Source organism: Lygodium microphyllum, chromosome 4 (assembly GCF_053477565.2).
Source record: "Lygodium microphyllum isolate KBCC chromosome 4, Lygodium_microphyllum_v1.1.10, whole genome shotgun sequence".
NCBI lineage: Eukaryota > Viridiplantae > Streptophyta > Polypodiopsida > Schizaeales > Lygodiaceae > Lygodium > Lygodium microphyllum.
This window is the reverse complement of record NC_141138.1, coordinates 88,872,634-88,886,508: the sequence shown is the minus strand read 5'-3', so window position 1 is coordinate 88,886,508 and position 13,875 is coordinate 88,872,634. Positions and strand designations below refer to the sequence as shown.

Sequence of the window (13,875 nt, the reverse complement as noted above, 5' to 3'; positions counted from 1 at the left end):
AAGCAGCGGGATTCGACCAGTGAAGAAGAGGATCACAGCGCGTTCATAAAACACCGAAAAAGATCGTAGGACAGTTTTTGGGTCAACGGTAGCTTCCAGAACATCGTCAGGTGCAGAGTCAGAAAAGGCTTCCTGGTTATGTTAAACATATTCGCCAAGCAGAGTATTGGCAAATTCCAGCAGATGTTCCCAGTCCACATCCTGAGAGTCCATAGAATCCGAAGCAACCTGCGCATAGGAACGATCCTGAATAACACCTATCTCTGCCGAGGTATGCTTGGTACGTTTACCCACAGGCTGGATGTCAGGACCCGGAGGCATCTCTTCAGTGCACGGAACCATATCCTCCGGTTCCTCAGCATCAGAATCCGGGCCAAGTGCTGCCACCGTTTGGTCTATGAAATCCAGATCCAATCCAGCCATCTTGGATGACGAGCTGATCTCGAAGGAGGACTGACGCACAGGCGAGGGGGGCGACCGACAGGCGAGGGCGGACCTCAGGCATGGGCAGAAATCAGGCGCGGGCAAAAGGCCGGACGCACAAGGCGGACGGGCGTGAACCAGGCGCAGAGCCCGCAGTGCACGCGGGCGACAGCAGGGCTGGAGACGCAACTGACGGGCTGCCAGATGCAGGCGAGGAGCCTGTGGGTGACGACACGAGGGCGGTGACAGGCGACGGCAGGGAGACGGGGCGGCTGCAGACGGGGTGGCACATCTCTCTCTCGCTCTCTCTCTCTCTCTCTCTCTCTTGCTCGCCGTGCAGATCAGCAAGCAGTCAGGTCGAGACGCTGCCTTGCTGACGACTGTGGGGCTTAGGGTTGACCGCCGCCGGGCGGCTCTGCAGAAGGGAAGCGAACAAGCAGGCGTACCTGCGGACAGCAGCGTAGGCGAAAGATGACGGGCGTCGGCCGGCCTGGCAGCGGGAGTGGTCAGGAAAACGGCGCAAGGAAACCCGGGAAGGACCAGGACGGCGCTGCGGAGCCAGTCGCGTGACACGAACACGGACGAGACAGGCGAGCGACGGCAGGGACTCCACAGGCTAGCGACGGCAGGGACGATACGGGCGGGCAACGGCCTATGCCGGCTGCACGCGGGGGGAAGCAGGCCACGGACGACGACGAGACGGCAGGTTCTCTCTCTCTCTCTCTCTCTCTCTCTCTCTCTCTCTCTCTCTCTCTCTCTCTCTCTCTCTCTCTCGTGAAGATAATTGAATTTCTCTATCTCTCTCCTCTCCCCTCTCTCTCTCTCTCTCTCTCTCTCTCTCTCTCTCTCTCTCTCTCTCTCTCTCTCTCTCTCTCTCTCTCGCACTTAAAATCAGTCTTTGCCCCAAATTTAGGGGTGATTCAGCAGGGATTTGCCCCAATTTAAAGAATCTATGATTCAGGCTGCAATCTCCCCCAAATTTGGGGCATTTTGAATCAGTTGTTGGTAGTTGCCCCAAAATTTGGGGCTTTCTCAACAAGGACTGGGGCCCAAAATCGCCTGCAGTATCCCCAAATTTGGAGCATTGGGATCCCGAGATCTGAAAGAGTCCCCAAATTTGGGACATTTTGAATCAGTCATTGCCTCAAATTTGGGAGCTGAAACTGCCCCAAATTTTGGGGCATTTTCAGCAAGGGAATGCAGGCTGGAATGCCCCAAATTTGGGCCATTTTCAGTAAAGGAATGCACGCTGAAGTAGCACCAAAGTTCGGGCATTTTTAGCAAACATTTAACACATGCATGTTGAAATTTTGGCTTCAAATTTCTGAAATTTCATGGAGCTTTACTAATTATTTGTCACTTTTATATAGATGGCAGCATTGACATCTATGGGAACTTCATCATCCTTAGTAGGTACTTCGTCAACAACTGGACAAAGTTGAAGCCCTACTTGGTCATGGTGGGATGAGGTAGATCTAGGGGTGCCATTCAGAGGTGGAGGGGCTCGCCCTTGGAAATGCAAACTTTGCTCTTATGCTCGCACTAGTGGGCCTGATAAGTGAGAGCCCATCTTCTCCATGAGGAGGGGAAAGAGGTGTGCTTTTGCACCAATTTATCAATTAATTTAAGGCAAGAGTTACTTGACCGCATAGCCACTTCTATGGGGAATTCACATGCCATGAGGACACCAAACATAGCAATGGAACCAACAACATGGACTCCAAGGCCAGCAGGGCATGGTGCTTCATGCAAAAGACCACCAGGATTAGTGGCTACATAGCCTTCTCGTGGGCCATCAGTGGTAGCAGGTCATGGTGTTAAACAGAGTTCATTACACACTTCATGGGAACCAAAGAAAAAAAAGGAAACAGATGGAGCAGTGGCACGCTTTTTCTACCATGACCATATTGCATTCAAATCAGCCAAGTCACCTTATTTTTTAAATAAGGTGACAAAGATTGCAAAGTATGAACCCACGTATAAGTCCCCCTTCATCAAAAACTATCAGGACTACATTGCTTTAGAAGGAGAAAGCAGCCATAGAGATTGAAACGGCAAATATTTGCAATCAATGGGCAAGAAATGGAGCCACATTGATAGTAGATGGATGGAGTAACACACGCCATAGGTCCATACATGATGTTGTCGCATATTCTCGTGGGGATGTATACTTCATTAGTAGTCATGATGCTTTAGAGACTGGAAAGAGTGCAGATGTATTGGTATCCGAGTGGTGCGAGGCAGTGCAAGCTGTTGGGGCACAAAATGAAGTGCAGTTTGTGGCAAATGGTAAACCTACAAATAGGGCAGCAGGAAACATTTTAATGGCAACGTATCCACATATCACCTTTAGTCCATTCATGGCGCATTGCTTGAATAACTTGTTGAAGAATATGGGGAACTTGCCATGAATTGCATCTCTTGTTGCAAAAGGCAACAAGATTGTCACATTTATATGTAATCATTAGTACTTGCATGCTGAGTTTCACAAGAGAAGTTACAAAGAACTTCTCAAATACTCGGATGCATGATTTGCATATAACTTTCTTATGCTTGGTCGATTGTACTATTGCAAAGGTGCAATTAGGGAGCTATTTGCTAGTGATGAGTATGAAAATTCAACTGGGGTTGCCATTGTTGCTGTTGTGTTATGTAATGCATATATCTCTCATAGAGATTTTTGGGATGAGGTGAATCGCACCAACCAAATGGTTGATCCTATCATGCACATGTTGAGGCTTGCAAATGGCATGGATCCATGCATTGGGAAGATCTATGAAGGTATGGATTACATGATTGAGAAGTTGGAGAGTTTGAAACCAAATGCAGACAGGTATGAGCAGATCAAGGAGTTATGCATTAGCAAATGGAATAAGTATGACTTTGCTATGCACGCTGTAGCATATGTGCTTGATCTTGAGTTTCAAGGGAAGATGCAAGAAAGAGACCTTGAGGTGGTCAAGGCTTGGAACACATTACTTGCAAGGCTTTATCCTAGCCGTGAAATGCCACGCAAAATTAAAAATCAGCTCTATGTATCGGCAAACATTAGAGATGTTTGGTACAGAGGATGCTCTAGAGAACAGGACAAATATTGGGGCTGCTTTATGGTGGGAGAACTACGGGGTAGAAGCTTCAGAGTTGCAGAGTTTGGCTATTTGTATTCTTAGCCAAACAATTAGCTCTTCTTATTTAGAGAAACTATGGAGCTCGTTCAATCATATTCACTCAAAGAAGAGAAATCGTCTTGATACAATGAAGACGAATGACCTAATTTATGCGAGCTCCAATCTTTGCTTGCTAGCTCGTACATCAGTTGCAAAGGCTGATTCTTTTATACATTGGAAAAAAGATGATAACAATGATGATGATGGTGATGGTGATGAATATAAAGAAATCAGCTGACTTGCAAATGAATAAGATAGGTAACTTGAACAAGGTAATGGACGCTTGGAAAGCAGATATGAATGCATTGAAATCTTATACAAATGCATGCATAGCGGCCAAGGACATGGAGATTGCTGAACTCAAAAGGCAGTTAGAGTCATGTAAGAATGAATTAGGGACATACAAGTCAATGATGGATGCACAAACAGCAATGCCAAACGCACCAAAATTAAAGAAAGAGGTGGAAAGTTTTAAAAAAGGCATGCACGCATGGGTGAATGTGGTAGAGGGAGCTCAAAAGAAAGTAGAAAATGTTCAACAAACAGTGAGCGAAAATGCACAATGGATTGAGGTAGTCAAAAGAAACAAAGGCGTGCCTCAAAACAAAGTAGAAATGATGAACGCAACACTAGAGGAGGAAGCAAAGAGGAAACTCGTGCATTGCATGTATGTGTGGTGGGATGGGCTAAAAAAGGAAACCCCCAAGAGGATGCAAAAACACTTTGTGCTAAGATGGGTGCAGAGACGAGACACGCATTATGGATGCTTGGATGATAGGTGATCCAAATGACAAAAGAGGTCAAATCCTCATGCTGGAATGAGGACATGGATAGCAAAAGGGCCTTCTTATCCAAGAGAAAGGCTTTGAAGGGTGAAAAGATTTACCTTGATGAGGATCCCACACCCGCATAGTTGGAGCACAGAAGGGCTAGCATGCCAAAAGTGTTGGAGGCACGTAAAGAAGGCAAGTACGCTATGTATAGAGATGGCAAAGTAGTCAAAGCAGAACGGAGGTCACAATGACGGCACAAGGCCTATGAGATGCTAAAGATGTCCCTTTGGAATTGTAATGGTTCAATGAGACTTGATGCAGGTTATTTTGAGGACACTTTTCATGGGATAGACATGGTTACGCATACAAAGACACATCAATGTATAAATTCTACATTACTGGATGTTATACAAATGGAAGAGCGGCTATAGACCTTAACCCCATAGACTAGGAGGAACCAAGGGCTCAGGCGGGGTGGCTATTCATTATCGTGAGAGCCTCCAAGACATGATTCACGTGGTGTCACGAGATGTGCATGCTAGATATATGTGGGTAAGGCTGAGGATAGGGTACCTGAGGGATCTATATGTTGCAGTATGCTACTTCGCACTTGCCTCTTCAACATTTGCTTCTAGGGAGGGATCACCATTTGAAGTACTGCAGGAGGATATTATGAGATATGCAAGTAGTGGGGACATACTACTAGTGGGAGACTTTAATGCTCGAACAAGAAGTGAGCAGTCCGCTGTCTATGATGCTAAACATAAAATGTTTAAGGAATTGGCATACGCTAAGTACCAACTTGAGAAGCAACCTTCTTTCCATCTACTTGTCCCTGCTGGACAATAGGCTCAGGAACAGCTTCAGGCTACCGAACCATCTACTGGGGAAGATGGTCATGCATATCCAAATCAGGATCCATAGACCACTGCATTACCCCCTGGCTTCTATCACATTCTGAAATGAAATGTCCCAATTGTCCACATTTGAAACACTGTCCAGCAAATGTGTCCCATTTCAGCCCATAAACCAAAGTTTGCAACCCCAGAACCTCAAAATGAACTTTGGTTGGGCAAGGTTTCCCTATATCCCAAAGCCTACAGGCCATGTTCCTATTACGGGAAGCCAACCGAGGCTCCACCAACACCTCACCAAGAGATCTCAAAACCAAGGGAAGAGACCTCTTGAAACTCCACCATAGGCCTCCATGGAACCATATGAACTAACTGACCATCCATGAACAACAGAATACATTGCATAATATGAGCACGCACTTCCGGGGAGCGGAAGAGGATCTCAAAAAAACCCCTCAATCCATCATAAATCTCTTCCACAAGGGGAGCCTGCCCTTGCCCTAAAGCATCATCCTGGCACATCTCCACATTGGCAAGCATAGATTACAAGCATGCACGGATTCTAGTGATCAAAGGAGTCCTTCCAGTGAAATAAAAGATGGCTGCCCTCTCATGGAAGGCAACAATCTGCTGTAGGACCAGATCCGCACCACATGTTCCCCTTCTAGTAAAGAACTCACTTTACCCTCATTAGCTTGAGCATATTCTGACATCAAATGATTGGCAGTGGCCAACATAAACTGAAAAGACTCGTTAGTCTGAGAACATGAAGCATGAACATTTTGTGGAGGCAAATTCAAGGCACACAAGTCCGATTCTTTGGCCAACATCTTGCGACGTTTACCCATCTCATCCCCCTCCATTAACTGTCCAAAATCTCCAGCTGACGAATCACCATCTGATTCCACCAAGTCTTTATCGTCCCCATTTCCAATATGCTGGTCTAGAAAGGCCATATCAATACCATTAGATTCCTGCAAATTCACCATTTCTGAGGTTTATGTTTATTACACACATAATTCCAACCCTGGCTATTTGTCACACAACAAAGTTGAATCTGTCTCCTTCTATATGCCGTTGTACCTCAGGTCCTTTGCGCCAATCTATACTCTGTTGTACTTTTTGTACAGACCTTTTACAATCTCACTCACAGTATGTCTTACCCGGGATTAGAGTAGGTCATCAGACCCACGCAGTCAGACGCAGAGCAGGGCGCCAAGGAAGGTCTAATCAGGTCAATGATGATAGACAGTCGTGCCGGGACAGAGCAGGAGCAAGGCAGAAGACGAGCCTCTGGAAGGCAAGGGCTAGAGGCGAAGTATTGGGCAGGGCAAGAGTCGCGTTCTGACACAGGCAAGTAGGCATCGCAGGGTAGGGAGTCACGTCCGTCCGCAGGCAAGTAGGCGCTCAGGGACGGGGCGCGCGATCATCCACCATCTCTCAACACATCTCCTCCCTCCCTCTCTCTCTCTCTCTCTCTCTCTCTCTCTCTCTCTCTCTCTCTCTCTCTCTCTCTCTCTCTCTCTCTCTCTCTCTCTCTATATATATATATATATATATATATGTGTGTGTGTGTGTGTGTGTGTGTGTGTGTGTGTGTGTGTGTGTGTGTGTGCGCGTGCGCGCGCGCGCGCCATTCCCTCCGTTCCCAATAACTATGTCACTATTATTGCATCAGCCAAGAATGCCTTCATGGACAAGACTCGTTTAAATGGGTCGAATTTCACGACTTGGTCGAACTATATGCAGCAAGTGCTTGAGTCCCAAGGCCTTTGGGACCTCGATGTTCGTCTTAAGCCTATACCTGACCCTCATTTAGCCCACCCTGATCAAATCCATCAATGAAGAGCTCGCAATGCCAAAGCCAATGTCGAGTTGATGCAAGGTTTGCTTCCTAAGTTTCACTCTCATTTACAGCACTTCTCTCTTGCATGGGAACATTGGAGTCATCTCATCAACCACTATGTGGCCAGAGCTCGTACTCGGTGTATAAATATCGACTTTGAGCTTCAAGAATTTTCCATTAAGGAAAGGGATGATTTGAAAGTCAAGTTGGCCAATATCAACAGTTACTAGCCGAGTTTGCCACTACTGGCTCTCCAAAGTTAGACGACGATCATGTCACACTCTTCTTGAACAAGTTGCTCAACAAATACTTCCATTTTGTCTAGTATATTATCTCCCTGCCTAGATTGCCAACCTTCTACGAGTTTGAGTATCAATTCTTGCATTATATGAGGCTGCATGATCAAGTCCACAAGAAGTCCTCCACTCACATCTATTCAAAGGGGTGAGGGTTGGTTACCTCTTCTTCGGGAGGGAAAACCAACAGTAGCAAGAACTCGCAAGATGCAAAGGCGAGCCAAAACAAGAGTGACACCACTTCCTCTAACGAAAATAAAGAACAACCCCTTTGGCAGCAAATTCCTAAGAAAAATAGGTTTTGCACACACTGTTAGAGGTCAGGCCATGTGGACAAGGAGTATCGTACCAAGGCCCAAGGTCTTCCTCCTAGAAAACCATAGCATACTACTACGACTACATAGTCTATTGGGGCTACACCTCTCGCTGCTTCCCCATCTACTCCTTCAGCAGCTACTGGACATGTAACATACGGACAGCCTCAGTGGCCATCCTACTCTACTCCTGAGGGGTTGACTGATTGGTCTACTGGCATCGATCCTATTGCACTTTACACATCCATTCACAGGAAATCCACCGCACCTTCTACACCTTCTTCGCCACCTTGCCATACGCAATGGTGGCCCCACACTTAGCCTTTTATTTTTAAGTCTCCCACTGCATTTACACACACATATATATTTGCATTATTGCACTTGTTCATTCAATTCATTTTTCATTTCAGTTATATATTTCTTTTTAGAGCATCTTACTACTGACCTTTGTGATTGCAGATGTTGCTCTCTTTTGCAAACTTTGTTTTCAGTGACATGTTTGTCTCATTCTACTTGGGCTGGAGACATGGGATGCATGCTATTCCATTCATGGTTTCATCTTCAACCTTAATTTAATGAAAACCCTAAAACAAGGAGCAATTCGAGAAAGTTTAGTAAAACCCTAATTTGGAAGGGTCCATCCTCATCTTTAAATAGACAGCCTGTCCCCATTCACTCTCAACCCATCTGTGTAGGTTTCTCACCCTTGAGTGCAAAATTTCAGCCATCAATCCATACACACATGGCTATCTAGCCTTTGCGACTACTGCCATCACCTCCTTTTACTGCGGCATTCTACTGCTACATTGTGTTGCTTCGCCCACATCATTGGACATCATCCTCTACAATTGCCTCGGTCTCCTCACACTTTGGTGATCAACGTTTGCTTTTTCTCTCACTCCATCACTGCGAATGGTGGTTATAGCACTTGGGATCCGTCTCCAATGGACATCACTCTGCAACACAATGCTCTACCCTTGGACATAGTGTATACTCTTACATTCATTTACAACATTCATTCATTTCAGAGTTGTGTTCATTCTATCCCTTCTTCTGTTTGTGTTTGAGTTTTAAGTGTTGCATTTAGGGTTTGAGTTTTGCTTTCTGTGTTTGTGTTTGTGTCGTTGTGATTGTGTCGTGGTCGTACACTCAATGTTTCCCAATGCAAACCCTAGCAGTGCCTCCACACTCTTCTTCACTGGTGGTGGGGGATGGGTCGGTGTGGTGGTATTGGAGGGAGGGGATGGAGGGGGGCCAGGATTGATGTGTGGGTGGGTGGGTGTGGTGCCTTATGAGCAAAAGAAAGGCCAATATGAAGTAGGCCTAGGCAAGGGATAATGAGTTGTCAAGTCAAACAATACAAGCAAGTAGGTAAGCAAACCAATGAGTATTGAGCATGTATCTCATTGATAATCTATATAATGAAAGCATGAGGAGACTATCCTCGTGTTTTTTTAGCCTCATATTGTGTGTAGTTGTGTCTATTACACTCAACACTCTACACAACCTTATACACTTTCTCTCTCACTATCATCGCCTCTGTGCACTACTGTCCATCATGACAACACAATGATCCACAAGCTCTTGGCCACTTCATGTGGTATCAGAGTTAAGGGGAGTGCTTGAGCACATGGAAAAGCTCCCCTCTTAAGGAATAAGCCATAGTCATTTTTGTTATAAGTTGCTCAATATAGTTGTAGGGGTCGTCATCAGTACACTATCGGGTGCGGGGGATTCCTCACAATAGTATGCTAACCCTGCAATCGGTGCAAACACCTTCGAATACCTTAATGTTGCTTCAAGGGGAATCGTAAGTCAATCAAATGGTGTTATGGACTCATGAGATGGACTCGAGAAATGCTTCTACAAAGAAAACTCAAGGGAGAAAGTCTAGAGAAAAGAGGAGAGAGAAGATTGAGGAGGCCAGGACATCTACAAAAAAAAAGGAGAGACAATGGTGCCTAGAGAAGTCTAGAGAGAAAAGGGGAGACACAGAGAGTGAAGTCTTAACCAAAGACAAAAAATCTAGAGAGGAGAGACCGAGAGAAGTCTAGAGACAAGACCCAAGATAGGAAGTCTAGAGGAAAGAGGAGAGAGGAGTCTGGAGATAGAGGGAAGAGAGAGAGAGAGAGAGAGGGGGGGAAGTCCAGAGACAAACGAGACCTAGGATAGGAAGTATAGAGGGAAGAGGAGAGAGAACGAGAATCACAAGATAGAGGGAAGCAAAGAGAGAAACAAAAGTCTAGAGACAAAGAGGCCAAGGACAAGAAGTTTGGAGGGATGACAAGAGAAAGAAAAGTCTAGAGATAGAGAAGATTGAAGTGGGGTGGTGAGCTGGATTAGCTGCTCAAATATTGATTGTTACAATGGTTGCACCCCCTCTCTTTTATAGTTGAATAGGGGAGGCAAAGATCTACATGCAATATCTAGAGACACTTGGGTGGAAGATATTCTTGAGACATGCCAACACAAAATATCTCTAGGACAGGGCAGCCCTTGAGGCTTGTAGATCCACCTCGGACTTTTAGTCTAGACTTTCTTTTTTGGGAGAGAATCTCTCGAGAAAAGTCCAAGAAGGGTCAAGTTCAAACTCCACGACAAACTTGTTGGGTCCAAGTCTCCAAACTTTTTAGTCTAAAGGAAAGTCCAAGAAGTCTGCACGAAAATATCATTAGCCTTAATTAAACATCTCCAAAACTCAAATTAATTAATGTATTTAAACCTTTTATTGAAAAGAAACATGGTCCTAGAGAGTTTCAATGTCCCACATGCAAACCCTAATTTGGGAGGCCCCAAACTCTCTATAAATAGACACGCTGCCCTCCTATTCAAGCAATCTCGTTTTTGCAGTTTGCAAGTGCTGAAGCTTCATTGTCCACACCCTATTCATGGAGGATATGTTAGCCAAAGCTGCCCTTCATCATCTCCTACCATTTGACACCTGTCTACCAGCCCTCCTTTGCAGTCTGCTGCCCCAAACTGCTGTTGCCTGCTGTTAATCTATCTCAGACTTTGCATTTGCTGCTGGTGACCACTCTTCTATGCGTGAAAGCTGCCCCAGAGGTGACACCATCAGCTGGTGACCTATGAGCATTGTATTTATTCAAATTCATTCAGTTCACTAGCATCCTCAATAATATGACCAGCACAAATATGTATCTTTGCTAACAAGAACCGATCCCCACAATCTGGAATAAATCCATAGAAAAAGACTGACAACAATCAAATAGAATGCTAATAAACCCACAAGGGGTCCACTACTAATAGTCTCATCAAACAGTGTATCTATTCACATGCTCACATAGACAAATATACTCCCATGTGATACACAAATACCTTAATCACTAAAAAGGAAGTATACATCTCTATTTGAAGCACCAAGGTTCATCCTCAAGAAGCTCCTCCTCTAGAGCCTGCTCAATGACTCATCCAGCCATAAGGTAGTCGCTATTTTGAAAGATAGATGAAAACATGATACTTTCAAGGAACTGCAATGGCTCTTGGAGGTTGCTCAGCCAACCAAAAGTTTGTGAAGCAATTGACCACCTGAATGACTGGCATTGATCATCTTTGGTCAGAAAATGGCTCTTAAATTCGTAACAACGATATGGTTGGAAAGGTCTTCTACAACCTATCGGATCACGGTTTGATTGAAATTTCTCGATTTGAACGGTCGAATTATCAATGCTTATTTAATCGCAAGCATATGCTGGTGGTTCATCAGATGGAAACTTTAATGGATAATCTAGTTATGTCCCAAATTTGGACAGTTTCCAATCATGTACAAATAGAGGTAACCAAGAAGACTGCTTTTGTGTGTCTTTTGGTGGGGGTGGGGTGCCGCCGAGAGAGAGAGAGAGAGAGAGAGAGAGATTTGGATAAATGAAATCATGTAGAAATGCAGATAACTGAGAAGACTCTCTCTCTCTCCATCCAATCCAATGAGAAAAGAGATTGGGGGATCCTTACCTTCACCAGGGTCTGTAGCAGCAGCTCGAACAGAGGTCCACGGACAGAAGAAGCAGTAGCAGTCAATCATCATCATCATCATCATTATCGTCGTCGTCGTCGTCATCCTCGGTGGGACGAGACAAACAGGCTAAGGCTTACAAAACGGAGGAGGCTTCGACATGGTCTGAGCTTCTGCCTTCTGGACTCTGGGGTGGCGTGTGACGGTCGTCTACCATCTGGGTTGACCTTACAGACTGCCTATTATTTTCTACACGTGAATCTGTGACATCAAAATCTCAGATATCCAGTTTTTCAACGAGCTATTTAAGGTGAGGCCGTCCATGTGCGACTTACAGACACACTTCCAAGTTCCGTAGTCACGACTCACTATTTTACGATTATTTGTTTTTTTAAACATGGTCATGAATATCTCATCCATGATTCCTTTCCAATCTTATCCTATCCTGGAACATAAGCAGGTCACATAAAAATTTACTTCTCGTAGGGTATGCACTAGTTGCGAAGCACGTACCGCCAAAGAAGTAAATACTAGGCGCTCCGCGTCTAGACTCGCCCGGGCACGATGGGCGTGATTTTTGCGGGCAGGGGCGGGTGCTGGACGCGTGGCACCCACCCCCGCGCTCTCTTTTTCTTCTTGTGGGGGAGGTGGGGGGCTATCACGTGGCACCCGCCGCTCACCTCTCGTTAACTAATAGTATAGATATTTTGAGTATGTTTCTTATTAGATGGTAGTATTATCAGCATGATAAACATTACCTTGCAAAAGACAAAACACCCAATTAACAAAGTTGTTGAAGGCAATAGCTTTCCCATTATAATTTGAATTTTCGATATCAATTATATATCAAAGTATAAGGGTATATACAAACATAGAAGTATGCTATTTAAACGACACAATGAACAGCTCGCACAAGTCTCTTCAGTTTTTCATAATTATAAGGGAAAATATCATTCCCCCATATGAAAGGGGTATATGTTCTATTCTACTTTGTACTAGAAGGGTACATACTAAAAAGATAGCTTTTGATAAGTTTAAAAACTAAAGTTTCTATTCTATTCTAGGTATATACTAAAAGCATAGCTCTGGATAAGTTTAGAAATTAAAGTTTCTAAAAGAGTATCCAACCTTGCGATAGAACTAAGGTCGTGATGATAGTATTCATTCTTTGCCAATCTCTACCCTCTGAATATAAAAACAAGTAATGAAATCTCATTAATGCCACCAAAGATCAAAGTTAGTGTCAAAAGCAATGTAAAACAAGGAAAAGCACGCTTTGAACTCTTGGAACATGGGGAAACAATCTTTGGCTTGAATTGTGAGTGTAGTTTTGCATTTTACATATTTACCAATATATATAATACACATCTTCAATGGTGTTGGCAATTAATATGCAATTAATTACTTCAATTCATGATAGTATATAAAAAGTCAACAAGATAATACCATGTGAGAATAATGTAGAATCTAATGTAGGTTCAATGAGCTTGGCAATTTTGCAAATAGGTGCACATTCAAGTGGGCAAATTAGAAGCCATCTCTAATTAGTTGAACGGTCTTATGAGGAATTGCATACCAGCACTTTAAAGTGTGATTGATTGAAGAAATAGAGCACATCATCTCTTCCGACAGATTCTATTGCAATCATTGTGTTATTTTGGCACAATCTTTCAAGGTGATGTGTCAATCTCCACCTAGTTTAGCTTTGTTTTCCCTTGATCCTTAGGGATCTATAGCCAGACCCACCTTTGATGGAGGACTTGGGGAGAACAAAGGATGAGGTTTCAGCTCAAGGGTTCTTCTAAGGAACTCTTCCTCAGCTCAAGGTGACCTGGTGTGACACATCAAAGGCCAACATAAGGCATGGTGGAGGGCAGCATTGCACAAATCATGAAATCTGGTGCAGAGTTGCAGGCGGCCTGATACGAGTTGAAGCACAACCTGGAGAAGGCACAATCATGGGGGCCACCATAGGGCTTTCAAAGCCCCCCCCCCCCCCCCCCCCCGGGCTATCTCCCTCTAAGAGGGTTTGGAGAAATTCCTCCTATGGTGGTTGTTATTAGTTAAACCCTAACTGTGGGTTTCTAGTAGCCATAGCCAAGGAGCTTCAAGCTCACTCTTTTTTTCATTTTTTTCATTGTTTCTCAACCTGGGCATTATCAATGGTGATTTTAATCACTGAAAAACACTTGTTAAGCTTTTGTTACTGCCTTGTGGAGCTTAAATGCAGAG

General features: G+C 44.5%; 1 protein-coding gene across 4 annotated transcripts in view; it reads right to left on the bottom strand.

The window, feature by feature from the left end:
- The window catches only part of LOC148037282 (putative LRR receptor-like serine/threonine-protein kinase At1g56140), a 268,988-nt gene extending 257,073 nt beyond the window's left edge, over positions 1–11,915 (bottom strand). For 3 of the 4 annotated variants that reach the window (XM_087676199.1, XM_087676198.1, XM_087676197.1), the window contains exon 1: positions 11,643–11,915. In XM_087676199.1, coding sequence (XP_087532325.1) covers positions 11,643–11,748 — 106 coding nt within the window. In that variant the 5' untranslated portion in view covers positions 11,749–11,915. The remainder of the gene's footprint in view (positions 1–11,642) is intronic. The other variant, XM_087676200.1, reaches the window with a different exon arrangement.
- Positions 11,916–13,875: the final 1,960 nt, after the last annotated feature.